Genomic DNA, 16,109 nt, shown 5'->3' with positions numbered 1-16,109 from the left:
AAACTTGTCTTCAGCAATCAGAAACTCTCATCCAATCAGTTGAAGGCCTTAAAGGGGGAACTGATTATTTCAACAGTCAGAAAGAAAAATTTTTATTTCTACTAAAGCCAACCAGCTTCTCCTGGGGGAATTCATCAAAACCTTCATTAGAGTTCCCAAATTGTGGCTTGCCCTATGGGATTTAGATTTGCCAATCCCTGTGGTTACATGAGCCAATTCCAATAATAAATTTCTTTATATATGTTGACATATATGTCAGTATCTTTCTCTGGGGAACGCTGACTAATACAGATTTTGCTTTTGCTACCAGGAGTGGTTCTTAAGAGAGAATCTTAAGGATGATATTTCTGAATCGGTTCTGGGGTTTTGGGGATTGGGTTCTCTGACCTGATTAGATTAAAAACCACTAAAAATTCTCTTTCTAATAATCAAGATGGCACTGATAGTTCATGGCGTGAGTTACCAGTAGAGATACACAAAATATCACCATTAGATACTACTTCTCAAATGCTTATAAGAGACAAGGTTATCCATGCTCACCATATGCCTTTCTAGTTGAGAAAAAAAAAAAAGAAAAAGAAAAAAAAGAGACAAGTTTATACATGACAGTCTATTTGATACCTTAACAGAGTTTTGTGGAGCTGAAAATGTAGTGATGTTGGCTAGTTGTTCCTAAATATGCTGAATACAGTTACTAAAGAAAAGAATGAGGTCAAGGCTTCAAATTTCTAGCTGTCAAGTGCTGCACGAAGGACATGAAAGTTTCGATGTGTGCCTTGAAAGAAACCTGCTTCTTTTACCTACAAAGTTGAGATTTCTGAAAACCAGACCCAAGTCTTATTTGGTATTAAATGGCTGGATTACGACATAAATTGAATTCCCATCCTTGCAGATTGTCTGCTGTTAAAGTGAGGGCATTGATTGGGAAGAAATGGGATCCTAAAAATTGGAATGGGTACATATGGGCTGATAAGAAGACTGAGTCTTCTTTGTCTGATGAACTTGTAACTGCCTACCCTGAGGAAACGGCCCTCACACCTCCAGCTGAAGAGATTAACTCTGCTTCACCATTTACAACTACAATGGAATGCCCTGAGTTAGCTTGTAAGAATCCACCTCCATCACCCTTCTTTCCTTCCAGACCCCTAACTAGATTAAAGTCTCAGTGAGCCCCAAATGGTGAAACAAAGTGTGACCCATGAGAAGGTGTGCTATATCCCCAAAGAATTGCATGATTTTTCCAACTAAGATAGACAGAAATCAAGGGAATGTGTGGGGGAATGTGTATTAAGGGTATAAGGTAGTGGTGGAAGGAATATAAAGTTGAATCAGGCTGAATTTGTTGATAAAGGCCCACTAAGAAGAAATTCAGGGTTCAGTGCCATCTCTCAGAAGTTAAAAAGGGCTCTAACATTTTGTTTGTGTATTGGCCGAAGCATGGACCAAAAGTGGCATATATTACCTGAGGTCAGAATGCCAGAACTACCCTGGTATAATGTAGATGAGGGGATCCAAATGCCTAAGAGAGATTGGAATGTTGGAGTAGATTTATCACATAAGACCTGCCCACTGGCCCCACCCCGCCCCCGCCCAGGAATATCCAGAGTACACACCTTTCACCAGGACTCTGAGAGCAGCTCATCCCTAAGAGGTCTGTGGTTGCTGTTCTCTGTAGTATATGTATTACTGTGGGAACTGCTGCTGCCGAACTTGGATCCTAAAACAGTGGGGATGATCAGATCCCAGGTTGTCAGGAAGCCAAGTGGCAGCATTTAATCACCAAAGATAAGGTGGGTGTGGCTACCAAAATAGCAGAGACAAAGCAGTAATCAGAATATTCTGACTTTAAGAGACCTATGACGTTGGCTGGTTTTTTATGGGGTACCTAGAAGTGAAATAGAAGGGAAATCTATGAAATTTTTACTTGGTCTGTATAAGCAGAGGAATTCTGGGTCAAATGAACAAAAGTCCAACTTAAATCACAGAATCAGAGAGTCATGGCACTTCAGTCGATTCTCAGACTTGTGACAGTTTCCAGATCTAGAACCCCTTGAATCAAGGGAAAGCCAGGTACCCTTGGGGAAGGACCCGGCTGCGCTACCAAAAATTTTTACTGTTAATCTTCCTCCCAGCCTTCCCCAAATGGACCTGTGGCCTTTTACCAGGGTAACTTGTGCATTGGGGAAAATGAAATGATCACCTATTTAGGGGAATATAAACAGGAGCTTAGAACTGGCATTAATTCTAGGAGACCCGAAATGTCACTGTAGTCCACCAGTCAGAGTTGGAGTTTTATAGAGATCAGGTGATCAATGGAGTATTAGCTCATATAATATCATTACATGGTTGTGCATTCTTCACCATAATTCTTTAGAACATTTGCATCACTCCAGAAAAAGAAATAAAAAGAAAAAACTTGTACATACCATTCTCCCTCTCATTGACCATTAGTATTTCCATCTACCCAATTTATTTTGCCCTTTGTCCCCCAACCGTTATTTATTTATTTTTTATCCTTTTTTCTTGCTGATCTGTCCATACCCTGGATGAAAGCATTAGATACAAGGTTTTCACAACCACAATCTCATCGTAAACATTATATCTTTGTGTAGTCATTTTCAAGAAGCAAGGCTACTGGAACATAGCTCAACAGTTTCAGGTACTTCCCTCCAGCCAATCTACTACACCATAAACTAAAAAAGGGTATCTATATAATGCATAAGAATAACCTCCAGGGTAACTTCTCAACTCTGAAATCTCTCAGCCACTGAGAGTTTATCTCATTTCTCTCTTCCCTATTCTGGTCAAGAAGACTTTCTCAGTCCCATAATGCCGGGTCCCAGCTCATCCCGGGATTTCTCTCCTACATTGCTGGGGAGGTTTTTTTTAACGAACAAATAATTGTAATACAATATGGTATTGTGATATTGTTACAAGATACATACTAAACAATATAGGAGTACAGAGGAGTGAGTGGCATTGAGTTGGGTCTTAAAGAACGAGTAGGAGTTCCTTAGGTTGACAAGAGATAGGGTTAGAGGATCCAAGCAAGTACACACTATATATGATGCATAAAGGTCTAAAGCACTAACATTTTCAAAGACATTTTTGTAGGTCTAAATTCCTTGACTTTATAAATGTGGTTGCAAGTTACATTGTGCCCTTTTTATATTACAAATCATCGTGCCCAAATTTGTATTACAGAATTCAGAGTTCTGTAGTCTATCTTTTAACAGTGAGTCCATCTGGGGTAACAGTCTAGACTCTTCTAAAGAAAAATAAGAGTTACTGGATAGTAACTAATTCAGTTTCCCTTCAAGGTCTACAGATGCCAGGAAGCCCTCCCACAGTGACCATGCAGCCGTGCTCGTATTCTGCTAAATTCTGCCCTTCTAGGGGTCAGGATGAGGTCTGCACAGCTCAGGAGAGCCACTTCAGACCCTCCTGCCTGAGCCTGTTAAAATCGTGCTGCACAACTCTCTGGGTTTTGAGATTGCCAGGGAGATTTACACCTCTGGGAGTCATGTCATACATGGTGGGGGGCGGTGGGCAGTGCAATGAGCTCACCTGCTGTGTTAACTTAGAGAGATGGCTAACTGAGCCACAAAAGAGGTTCTCTGGGAGTTACTCTTAGGCCTAATTTTAAGTTGGCTTAGCCTATCCTTTGCAGGAGTAAGTTTCAGAGAAGAGAACCCCAAGATTGAAGGCTAGGCCTAATGATTTGGTTGTTCCCGGTGGTTGTGAGAACATCAGAAATTCTCCAAATGAGGAAGTTGAATATTTCCTCCTTTTTCCCCAGTCCCCCAAGGAGAATTTGCAAATACTTCTTTATTCACTACCCAAATCACCCTGGAATATATCACCTGGGATATATCCATCACACTAACCTGGACAAACCAATAAGATCTCACACCCTTTTCAAGATTCCATGTACTTAATGGTGTTCATTAAGTACACTAAACTGACCATACAAGTTAAAATAGGAAATACACTACCCAAAATATAATTTTGCACCAAATAAACATCTCTCCCTTTGGTCTCACATAGAAGTTCGGAATGGCCTTTTGAAGACTCAGTAATGACACCAACTGGGTGACAATAACATTGCAAGGCTTGGGGCAGTGTTCTCCAGAAAGCTGTGTATGCTCTAAATCAGTGTTATTTTGGTGCTGTTTCTCCTGTAGTTAGGATTCATGAATCCAGGAATCAAAGAGTGGAAATGAAAATGGTTCCAGTCACTATTACCCTTAGTGAACAACTAGAGAAGTTTTTGCTTCTTGTCCCTGCAACCTTGAGCTTTGCTGGTCTATAAGTCTTAGTTCCAAAGGAAAGAATGCTTCTACCTGGAGACACAACAGTGATTCCATTGAGCTGGAAGTTAAGACTGCCACTTGACCACTGTGGGTGCCTCATGCCTCTGAATCAACAGGCAAAAATGGAATTACTATCCTGGCTGGCTGGTTGATACTAATTATCAAGGGGAAATAGGACTGCTATTACACAATGGAGGTAAAGAAGAATTTGCCTGGAATATAAGAATTCCTTTAGGGCATCTTATTATACTTCCATGCCCTGTCATTCAAGGCAGTGGAAAACTGCACCCCAATCCAGGCAGAACTACTGATGACCCAGAAACTTCTGAAATGAAAGTTTGGGTCACCCTGCCAGGTAAAAAACAACATGATCCACCGAGTGCTTGCTGAGGGCTAAGGGAATATGGAATGTGCGTGGAAGAACGTAGTTCTGAATACAAGGTACGCCGAGAACGTGACATCTGGTCACAAGGGAAACAGAATTGAGGACTGTAATGGTTAATGAATGCTTCTTTCTTGTTTTGTTATGAATATGTTTGTATGTATGCATAAGCAAATATCTTTGTTTTCTTCTCTATCTTATCTCCTTATCATGTAGCATCAATTGTCTTAACTTTTATGTCATAGTATTTAAGTTACAAAATATCAAGTTTCAGAGTATATATTACCCAAGGACTTGTGTCCTCTTTTAGGAAAAGGTTAATGCATTTCGAGTTGTATGTGAGACAGTTGAATTGTGGTCAGTGAAAATAGAATGATTGTTTTTGTTTAGAGATTAAGTATGGTTTAAGGAGTTGTATATGAGTACCAGGTTGGTTAGGGGTGGACTTTGATGGTTGATTTCAGGTATTAACTTGGCTAGATTACAGTGTACAGTTGTTTGGCCAAGCAAGCATTGGTCTGATTGTTTCTGTGAGGGCATTTTGTGGATTTAAATCGTAAGTCAGTTGATTGCATCTATGGCTGATTACATCTATAATCAACAAAGGAGATCACCTTCAGTAGTAAGAAAGAAGAATTCCTGTCTCTGATTCAGCCAGTCCACTTTTTCTGGGAATTCCTCGAAACCTTCTTTGGAGTTTCCAGTTTGTGACCTGTCCTATGAAATTTGGACTTGCCAGTCTCTGTCATTGCTTGAGCCATATGTAAAATATATCCTATCTGTTCTTTCTCTGGAGAAGGCTGACTAATTCAGTCTGTTTCCTTATTTAATTTCTCAAGTCAGAATCCTCTTTCCCTAGGTTAATAAAGGTGATATCCTGGTGGTTGCAGCTGGTCAGCCTGAAATGGTGAAAGGGGAGTGGATCAAACCTGGAGCAATAGTCATTGACTGTGGAATCAATTATATTCCAGGTAAGTGATTCTGAAGGAGGAAGGTAGTTTCTGATGGAGGGGTAAGTCTAGCTCTTCAAATGGAGCCTGGGAGAGAGGCTCTGTCATCCTAATTGTATGTTTGAAGTACTAAGGTGTGTGGAGATTGAGTTGCCCAAGGGTAGATGTGATTAGTAGGTGGTATAGCTGCCACTCAAACACATCTCCACCTCACATCAGAGCCTGTTTTTAACGGTGGTAGTATATTTTAGTGGAGTTGCTGCCAAGTACTATGAGATTCCCGAAGAGGGACTCATTCTGCCGAGAGTCCTTCAGGGGACTTTACAAAGATGTTTGACCTGGGCTTTCTTCCAGAGAGAGAGGCTAAATCCAGTTTTACTCATGTACAAAACTGTATCTGACTTCCTCATCCTCACGTTATTCCCATCTCCTTGGTTTTGGTTAATGATACCACCATTTCTCCTCTTGCTGGGTTTGAAACCTGTGAGTTTCCCTCCCTATCATTCCTTCTATTTTTCAGTTTTTTAATATTAGAAAATTAATTTTCTCTATTTTCGTCACCATTTAGTGTTTTCCCCCTCAGACAGACTATTATTATAAATTCTTCTTACTCTTCCCTCCTTTAGCCATTCCCACTCAAGTACTTCTGCATGCTCTTGGCTTGCCTTTGATGTGGACCTATGAGCCTCATCCTTCCACATTACTTGCCAGACTCCTTAGCCTCACACTGTAGTTTCAGCACACTTCTGCAGCCTTTTTTGTGAATACCTGCATTAAACTTTTGAGAAAACTTTGTACTTCTCTATACTGGTTTTGTTTGTCCTGTGTAATTTTTTTTTTTTTATTTTTTTATTAACGGAAAGAAAGAAAAAAAGAAAGAAATTAACACAACATTTAGAAATCATACTGTTCTACATATGCACTCAGTAATTCTTAACATCATCACATAGATGCATGATCATCGTTTCTTAGTACATTTGCATCGGTTTAGAGGAACTAGCAACACAACAGAAAAAGATATAAAATGTTAATATAGAGAAAAGAAATAAAAGTAGTAATAATAGTAAAAAAAAAACCCTATAGCTCAGATGCAGCTTCATTCAGTGTTTTAACATGATTACTTTACAATTAGGTATTATTGTACTGTCCATTTTTGAGTTTTTGTATCTAGTCCTGTTGCACAGTCTGTATCCCTTTAGCTCCAATTATCCATTATCTTACCCTGTTTCTAACGCCTGCTGGACTCTGTTACCAGTGACATATTTCAAGTTTATTCTCGAATGTCCGTTCACATCAGTGGGACCATACAGTATTTGTCCTTTAGTTTTTGGCTGGACTCACTCAGCATAATATTCTCTAGGTCCATCCATGTTATTACATGCTTCATAAGTTTATCTTGTCTTAAAGCTGCATAATATTCCATCATATGTATATACCACAGTTTATTTAGCCGTTCTTCTGTTGATGGACATTTTGGCTGTTTCCATCTCTTTGCAATTGTAAATAACGCTGCTATAAACATTGGTGTGCAAATGTCCGTTTGTGTCTTTGCCCTTAAGTCCTTTGAGTAGATACCTAGCAATGGTATTGCTGGGTCATATGGCAATTCTATATTCAGCTTTTTGAGGAACCGCCAAACTGCCTTCCACAGTGGTTGCACCCTTTGACATTCCCACCAACAGTGGATAAGTGTGCCTCTTTCTCCGCATCCTCTCCAGCACTTGTCATTTTCTGTTTTGTTGATAATGGCCATTCTGGTGGGTGTGAGATGATATCTCATTGTGGTTTTGATTTGCATTTCTCTAATGGCCAGGGACATTCAGCATCTCTTCATGTGCCTCTTGGCCATCCGTATTTCCTCTTCTGGTAGGTGTCTGTTCAAGTCTTTTTCCCATTTTGTAATTGGGTTGGCTGTCTTTTTGTTGTTGAGTTGAACAATCTCTTTATAAATTCTGGATACTAGACATTTATCTGATATGTCATTTCCAAATATTATCTCCCATTGTGTAGGCTGTCTTTCTACTTTCTTGATGAAGTTCTTTGATGCACAAAAGTGTTTAATTTTGAGGAGTTCCCATTTATTTATTTCCTTCTTCAGTGCTCTTGCTTTAGGTTTAAGGTCCATAAAACCACCTCCAGTTGTAAGATTCATAAGATATCTCCCTACATTTTCCTCTAACTGTTTTATGGTCTTAGACCTAATGTTTAGATCTTTGATCCATTTTGAGTTAACTTTTGTATAAGGTGTGAGATGCGGGTCTTCTTTCATTCTTTTACATATGGATATCCAGTTCTCTAGGCACCATTTATTGAAGAGACTGTTCTGTCCCAGGTGAGTTGGCTTGACTGCCTTATCAAAGATCAAATGTCCATAGATGAGAGGGTCTATATCTGAGCACTCTATTCGATTCCATTGGTCGATATATCTATCTTTATGCCAATACCATGCTGTTTTGACCACTGTGGCTTCATAATATGCCTTAAAGTCCGGCATCGCGAGACCTCCAGCTTCGTTTTTTTTCCTCAAGATGTTTTTAGCAATTCGGGGCAACCTGCCCTTCCAGATAAATTTGCTTATTGGTTTTTCTAATTCTGAAAAATAAGTTGTTGGGATTTTGATTGGTATTGCATTGAATCTGTAGATCAGTTTAGGTAGGATTGACATCTTAATTATATTTAGTCTTCCAATCCATGAACACGGTATGCCCTTCCATCTATTTAGGTCTTCTGTGTCCTGTGTAATTTTCATGCCTGCGTCATTAGTGGACCAGACTGTTCTTTCATTATGAATTTTTTAAATCAGAAAATTTGAAAGAAAAGTACAGTGACAACCTGAATACATGCCTCATAGATTCAAGAAAGAAATGGTTTTAAATTGAGCACCTGTTTTGGTGGATCAAGCACCGTGCCAGGCCCTGGGGTTACACAATTAAATAAGGTTCACCTGTGACCTTCACCTGCCTCCACTTCCTTCGAGCTTCTGTGTCTGGAAATGCTGTGTCCTCCTTCCAAACCTTGCCCGATTTCCCCTCAACAGGGACAGTCTTCCCTGCCTTTGAAAATCCTCTTTCCTTTTCCATAGAACTTTGTGCTTCTTTTTTGTGTGTGTCTTATGTTTGTTGTGTACCTGTATTCTCCACCCTGAAAGTCAGCTCCTCATGGGCATTGGTCTCTGGAAGCTTAATGCCTTCCACTTGCAGGCACTCAGGTTTGTGGAATTGTCGAAAGGAGTTATTACAAGAATAATCTTTTTTCTTCCTTCCCATCTTGAATTTGAAATACAGACATTAAGCTGCCAGGAACATTAGTCATTGTCAAGTCTTCACTGTTTTTAACCTCCCTCCCACTCTCCCTACCATGCTTTTAAGACAGTAACTCATAATTGATCACTCATTTTCTTGTAGTGTAATTATCTAATGGATGATAAAGAAATTGCTCTCCTACAACTCCTCACTTTGAGTACTTGCAATATGACATTCAAACTCATTCTGTTTAAAACCTTACATCATCTGTATTATACTTCTGCTTTTGGCATTCTTTGGATTTGATAGGAAAGGTGGAAGAAGAAAAATCTGATTGGGGTTTTATGTCTTGCAGACAGGTATGAAATATTGACAAATATGAAACTTCCGAGCCTTTTCACATAGATGGTAAAATACAAATAAAATAAAAGCAATATCTTCCCCTCCTGGTCAGCTTCATTTTTATTGTTTTGTGGGCATAGGCAAACTAAATACTGATAACACTGGCATTTTTATTTATTTATTTATTTATTTACTATTATTTTTACATGGGCAGGCACCGGGAATCGAACCTGGGTCCTCTGGCATGTCAGGCAAGCATTCTTGCCTGCTGAGCCACCATGGCCCAACACTGGCATTTGTAGTTCCCCAAGGATGGCACAATCACTAGTGAGAGCAGAGTGCACTTGGAAACCTAAAGACTGTTCTTTGCATATGTTCATTTAGAAGCATCATATCCTACAACTGTGGTCATTTTTAATTTAAATTGTTTACATAGCATACTTAAGGATGACATCGTAAGTCTTTGCCACATTAAGAATGAATTCCGGTGTATATATTTTTTTCAGAAAAGGTTTTTTTTTTTAAAGAGTCGGTTGCAGAACAGAAAGCATTGGCCAGAGAAGTGTATAAAAGTGTTCTTCCTGCCTAGCTTACTAGTGATCATTTGAGAAGGGTAAAGGAATAGTCATTGTTTTATTTGGAAGATTTGCTAAAAGGAAACAGATAGCTCACCCTACCCTGTCCAATATAGTGGCTTCTGGATTCTATATCATTTTAATAATCTACTGGCCTCTATTATTAGTGGTTCCCAAATTAAATGTGAAGAAGTCAGCTCACTGCTAGATCTTAGGTTTTATTCATACATATACTTAAACAATGAAAGGGCTATTCTAGGGCTGGGAGTAAATAACCAGAAGGTTTTGTTGGCTCCTGAAGTCATATTGTTAGGTTGAGAAATGGTAACTTTTTCTACTGGCCATATCACACCATCCATGAAACACTATTCGTACATCAGAGAGCACACAAGTGAACCCTGATAGTGTTTGGTTATTGATTGTTAAGGAGCAAAACTGAACTCATTACAACATTTAGTTATACAGTTATTGTTTGTGATTTCTATTATGGGGAAAGTAAGATGGCTAACAACAGTACATAGAAAGAAGAGCAGGGCATATTTTAAGCAATCTTAAGTGTTAGACTGTTGAAACCTGTACAAAGGGCAAACCCTCAGAGTATTTCCTTGGCCTTTTGAAACTTGAGGCTGGGAGATATGAGAGGAAATGTTCTGTCCTAGCATGCTGCTTTTTAGTCTTCTAAAAACTGGAAAACTATCCCAAGGAGTTGCAAACATAAAAAATATCTTATGGATCCATGGTGTTTAAGGGAAATCCTTATGTCTGAGGAATAGTTTTTTGTTTGTTTGTTTGTTTGTTTTTACATGGGCAGGCACTGGGAATCGAACCCAGGTTCTCTGGCATGGCAGGCAAGCGTTCTTGCCGCTGAGCCACTGTGGCCCTGAGGAATAGTTTTTTGATTTCTCATTTGATTCTCAGCAACCTAGTAGTGTTATCCTCCATTACATCTTTGGACATCAGATAAGGACTACACAGGGGCTGTGTGTACAGATGTTAGAAGAGCTGACCATAGAACCCACGTCTTTTAATCCTGGCCTTTTGTCTACATCCTGAAGTTTCCTTTCTCAGTTTTGGAGATCCAAATAAAGAGAAGTGGTAGTATGTCTCAGATGTTCCCTTAGGATAAAAACAGTAGAAGTCCTGCTTTCAGGAGACTTTGGGCTGTAAAGTCTAGATTGTTTCCCCAGCCCTCCTGAAAGTGCACTGATGCCAAGTGTGGGATGGTCTTTGTGTGAGTGAGCAATGATGCATCGCTGGGTTTGTTCTCTTAAATAACTATTCTTTGCTGGTATGATGTGTAGTTGTTCTTACATCCTTTTTAAGGTAAGTGTAATTATATTCTTTGCCTTTTGCAGACATTAAGTAGCTGTTTATCTTTGGAATTGAGTGTTGAACTGTTCCTCTGGCTCAGGCATGGTGCTTACAAAATGCTGACATTTGCTGAAGAAACGATATCTAGCAGCTGTGACATAGTTGGAGCATTGTGCACCCAAAAAATTCCTTTGTAGGCCTTGGCAGATTAGCATTTTAAATGGTGTTCATTAAATATTGGGTAGATGACTTTAAGAATAAAAACAGTGTTTTATTTGCCACCTGATGCACTACAAAAGGATTCTCTTGTGGTTCTAAAAAACTATTTAAGCGTCTTGTGAATTTCTGCAGGTAATATAATTTTCTCCTTAGAAAACAGCAAACTCCTGGCATCTTAGAACTTTTAAGAAATGTAGGCCAGATGGATTAGAAACTGGAAATTCTATTTAGTTTTTGAAACAAACTGTCATAATCAATCGTTTAACTCAGAAATAGACACCAGGATTGCAATTTTGAGACTTTGCTTTATGTGTTTTTTGTTTTTCCTTTTTGACCAGATAATACAAAAGCAAATGCGAAAAAAGTTGTAGGTGATGTGGCATATGAAGAAGCCAAAAAGAGGGCTGGCTTCATCACCCCTGTTCCTGGGGGTGTTGGACCCATGACAGTTGCGATGTTAATGCAGGTACTTGTCAATAAAAGTTTCTGTGATAATCTAAGAAGTGGATAGAATTCAGGTGACTGCTTTTCACCTGAGTAGAAATGTCATAAAGCTAAGTAAGGGTGTGAATCTATTGAAGAAAGGAAGGAGTTGAAAGAACAAAGAAATAGAATCAGTCACATTAATAGAGGAAAGTAGGGGTGGCACATTTCTAATTTACTCTGGAATACAGTAACTTCAAAGAAAAGAATACAGCAAACACTCTGACCTTGCTGAGCATGTTTGGCTTGCTTGCCCTATTTTACATACACCATTGGATGTAGGGAGAGGCAAATAGCCCCAAAACATTTTAGACTCTTGCCTAGAATTGAAGCATGTTTCCAGGTGGATCATGAAGCAGTTCATGAGGTATTTTGAACTGGAAGGACCTGGGATTTGGAACAGAGGTAGAAATTAAAATAATCACCTCTCATAAGTTCCATTTATGTCATTGTGTTTAGAGCACAGTAGAGAGTGCAAAGCGTTTCCTGGAGAAACTTAAACCGGGAAAGTGGATGATTCAGTATAACAGCCTTAACATCAAGACACCTGTTCCAAGGTAAAAGTGAAAATTTACAGATTTAAAATTTTGTAGAATTGTTGTGTTTATTTGGCAGGTACCCTGTATGCATATGTGCTCCTGTAAGCACCATCAGTGTTTGGGGTGGGAAGATGTTACTAGCATGGGATACATTAAATTCAGTGAATAAAGATTGACATACATTTTTCTTCTTCTTCTAAGTGACATTGATATATCACGATCTTGCAAACTGAAGCCTATCAGTAACCTGGCTCGAGAAATTGGTCTACTCTCTGAAGAGTTAGAATTGTATGGTGAAACAAAAGCCAAAGTTCTGCTGTCAGTCCTAGAACGCCTGAAGCACCAGCCTGATGGAAAATACGTTGTTGTGGCTGGGTATGGTTGTTATTTCAGTGGATACATTTGTACTTAGCACATATATGTGATAGATACCTTTAGTTTGGTTTTACCATTTTTCACAAATATTTTGTTTTATTTGATCCTCAAACCAGAGATGAGGAAATTCTTCAAGGTCATCCAGCTAGTAGGTGGAAGAGTTGGGTCTTGAAACTTGATCTTCAAATGGAATTTCCTTTTTTGAACCCCAAGTATATTAATTCAGTAATCTATTGAGCATTCATTTTAATTGCTGGGTTAAATTACTTATAAAAACTAGTTTTTGAGGCTGAAAGTTGAGAGGTTTAAAGTATGTCTGGGTCTCCTTATATGTAGCTCCTCATAGTGTGAAAAGCTAATGTGTAATAGTCTTTTTTAGCGTAAAATTTTGGAGAAATTACAACTAAGACTCTTGGAAAAGATCCCTTTCAGGCCTTTTGCCTTTCTTATTGTCTGTATTGGATCGTTCTCTAGGATCTGCTAGGTCTGACTTAGTGATTTGAATGAACTTAATTCTGTAAGTAAACGTTTTTCTTTTTTCTTTTTCTTTCACCTTAAAGAATAACTCCGACACCTCTGGGAGAAGGGAAAAGCACAACCACAATTGGGCTGGTGCAAGCCCTTGGCGCCCATCTTCAGCAGAATGTGTTTGCATGTGTGCGGCAGCCTTCTCAGGGCCCAACCTTTGGAATAAAAGGTATTAGTGGGCTAGGTGCTGGGTGACCAGAGGTCACCTTTTTCTCATCACTTCCTGGCTCCCTTGCCTTGACCCATGCTTGTATATAGGACCTTCAGATCATTTAGATACCAGGAATATCTTCCTCACACACCCCTATTTTATTGCTTTTGGTGAGGGCTCATCAGACCATCCCAACTCCTGTCACTATTTGATCCTGCATAGAAAGTTCCCGGATGGGTCACGGGTTAGCTGGAGGTGCTTTTATTTGACCGTAATAGTCAGTTGTCACAGTAACAATAATGGTTATCGTAGCTCTTGATTATCTGTCTTTCTGGAGACAAAGACGGACCCCACGGATGTTTTACCCTGCTGGAGATAAGAAATGTTTAGCCTTATGCTTTGTGTCAGGTATTATGCTGAGCAGTTTTTGCACATTATTTTGATTTTACCCTTCAAAATAAAATAGTATTGTCACCATTTTACAGTAGAGGCAATAGACTTCAGAGGTAACTTGGTCAAGGCACCATTGTTAAGTAGTGGAGACTGAGCTCTGTACTGCAGGCCTGCAGTTTTAACTATTTCAAATTCTAAAAAAAATACTATCAATACAATGTTGTGTCAACTGATTGGATAAAAACACATCAGAAATCATGCTTCACCTTCAGTTATTTTTGTTAATTACTAATAGGCCCTTAGAGTTAGCTTTCTCATTTGCTCGGTGGTGGGACTGTGCATGCTCTGCTCATGCAGCAGTTGCTGCTCGTGCTCACGTGGCGTATGCCTTTGCCCTTCCGACTGTTGTTTTGCTAAATTTTACAAATGTGCTGACTTGGTTCTGCTTTTTAGTTTGTCATACCAATGCCCTTTCAGAGTCAGGATGAATCTTTTCCCTCGTTCTGCTTTTAAATCTAGTCTTCTCCTTTTCTTTTTATAGCAGATTGCCCCCATTGCATGGTCTTTGCCTAAAAAGAACCAAAAATCTGTACTCCAAATTGGCATTTATCTCACTGATAACCTGGTAAAGTGAACATTTTTTAACTGGCCTTTGAATAATTATCCAAATGGGCTGTAAAAAATCTAGCAGTTAAGCTGTTTTCTAACATATGCCTCCTATTTGGGAGGAATTGCAGTCTCTGTGTTAGGTGTGTGTGTTTTTAGTGTGTGTGAATGCCAGAGTAGCATTTCTGAGAGTAGCAATGGAATAGGTTTATCTTTATGTAACTGACTCTGAGTTTTTTAACGAATGTTAGGAATCACAAAACCTGTTTCTAAAGGTAGTATGAAGTGATTTTGTCATTTAGGCTCAGATTTCAATTGAGAGGCTGCAGCATAAACAAGATCAAGTGTTTTAGCTTGATCAAACCTGTCCAAAACGATTGTAGAAAATAAGTAATATGTTATAAAACTTGATTTGAGGGTGGGCACAGTGGCTCAGCAGGCAGAGTTCTTGCCTGCCATGCTGGAGACCCGGGTTCATTCCCTGGTGCCTGCCCATGCAAAAAATAAAAAATACTACCAAATGATTTGGTTTATTTCATTTCCATGTGGATAAGCTTGGTTAACATGAGTTCTTACTCTTGACTTGTCCTCTAGGTGGTGCTGCAGGAGGCGGCTACTCTCAGGTCATCCCTATGGAAGAGGTAAAGTATTTGGGGATTTGGTTGAATCAGACCTTTTATTACAGTTTTTCCCTCCCTGAGATTAACCTTTTCTGTTGAATTCTTTGTGGACAAGAGACTTGTTTTTCAGCAGAAGCAACTCTTAAGGGAAAAGCATCTTTAACTTTTAGACTTATGAGGCATTCTTTTTTTGAAATATATTCACACACCATCCATCCATCCAGTGTATACAATCAGTGACTCAAAGTATAATCACATAGTTCTGTGTGCAGCTGAATTTCTTGACTGCCAAGGGCTTCAAAGTCTGGCTTTTAGTAGGAATTATGATTTTAAGTAAGTGATCAAATAGACCATGAGGTTGGGAAGAAATTACACCCAAAAATTTCAGAGTAATAACTACAGAAATGGAAACAATGGATAAGGAAATAGAGTTTGTACTGCTGCGTTTCTGGTTTCCTTCTTGCTCACTGTTTAAAGTACTGCAGGTTTCAGTAATCCAGTGTTGCTGTTGATCTTCTGGACATGTCATTTAGGAAGACCTTAAGTTCCTTGGGAAGAGTTTCTTCTGAGGACAAACAGTCAGTAATTGTTATTTTCAAGAGCTGCCTCTGGCCGATGTTTGCCTGCCTGCTGGGCTGCCCCCAGTACCCCATTCATTGACTTTGTCCTGGGGTTGATTTGTTTACCATAGAATGGGAGTTGGAAAAGGGCAGAAAAGTTGGAAGACTGATGGGGCTTCTGTTCTTTTGTAGTTTAATCTCCACCTCACTGGTGACATCCACGCCATCACTGCAGCTAACAACCTTGTTGCTGCAGCCATTGATGCCCGGATATTCCATGAACTGACCCAGACAGACAAGGCAAGGCTGGTGCCCTGTGGACCCCATGAACACTTCTTAAGCAGTTGACATTTTGATCCCTTGTGTGCTGGTGATGTAGATCACAAGGCAGTGACTCTCCTATTTAAAAACCCTTTTCCTCTTTCTTGAAGGCTCTCTATAATCGTTTGGTACCCTCAGTAAATGGAGTGAGAAAGTTCTCTGATATCCAAATCAGAAGGCTATTGGTAAGCTTTTCCCT

The 16,109-nt window shown here is 39.4% G+C and overlaps 1 protein-coding gene across 3 annotated transcripts in view; it reads left to right on the top strand.

Annotated features, from left to right (window-relative positions):
* MTHFD1 (methylenetetrahydrofolate dehydrogenase, cyclohydrolase and formyltetrahydrofolate synthetase 1) overlaps positions 1 to 16,109 on the top strand; it is a 79,633-nt gene that overhangs the window by 31,719 nt on the left and 31,805 nt on the right. For all 3 annotated transcript variants that reach the window (XR_013160146.1, XM_077122397.1, XM_077122396.1), the window contains exons 8-15: positions 5,555 to 5,666; positions 11,673 to 11,800; positions 12,277 to 12,374; positions 12,558 to 12,731; positions 13,292 to 13,428; positions 15,004 to 15,050; positions 15,782 to 15,889; positions 16,021 to 16,095. Coding sequence is in view for 2 of the 3 variants with exons in the window: in XM_077122397.1 (XP_076978512.1) it covers positions 5,555 to 5,666; positions 11,673 to 11,800; positions 12,277 to 12,374; positions 12,558 to 12,731; positions 13,292 to 13,428; positions 15,004 to 15,050; positions 15,782 to 15,889; positions 16,021 to 16,095 (879 nt within the window). In the remaining variant the exon portion in view is untranslated. The remainder of the gene's footprint in view (positions 1 to 5,554; positions 5,667 to 11,672; positions 11,801 to 12,276; positions 12,375 to 12,557; positions 12,732 to 13,291; positions 13,429 to 15,003; positions 15,051 to 15,781; positions 15,890 to 16,020; positions 16,096 to 16,109) is intronic.

This window comes from Tamandua tetradactyla, chromosome 12 (assembly GCF_023851605.1).
Source record: "Tamandua tetradactyla isolate mTamTet1 chromosome 12, mTamTet1.pri, whole genome shotgun sequence".
Taxonomy (NCBI): domain Eukaryota; kingdom Metazoa; phylum Chordata; class Mammalia; order Pilosa; family Myrmecophagidae; genus Tamandua; species Tamandua tetradactyla.
This window is presented reverse-complemented; position numbering and strand designations above follow the sequence as displayed.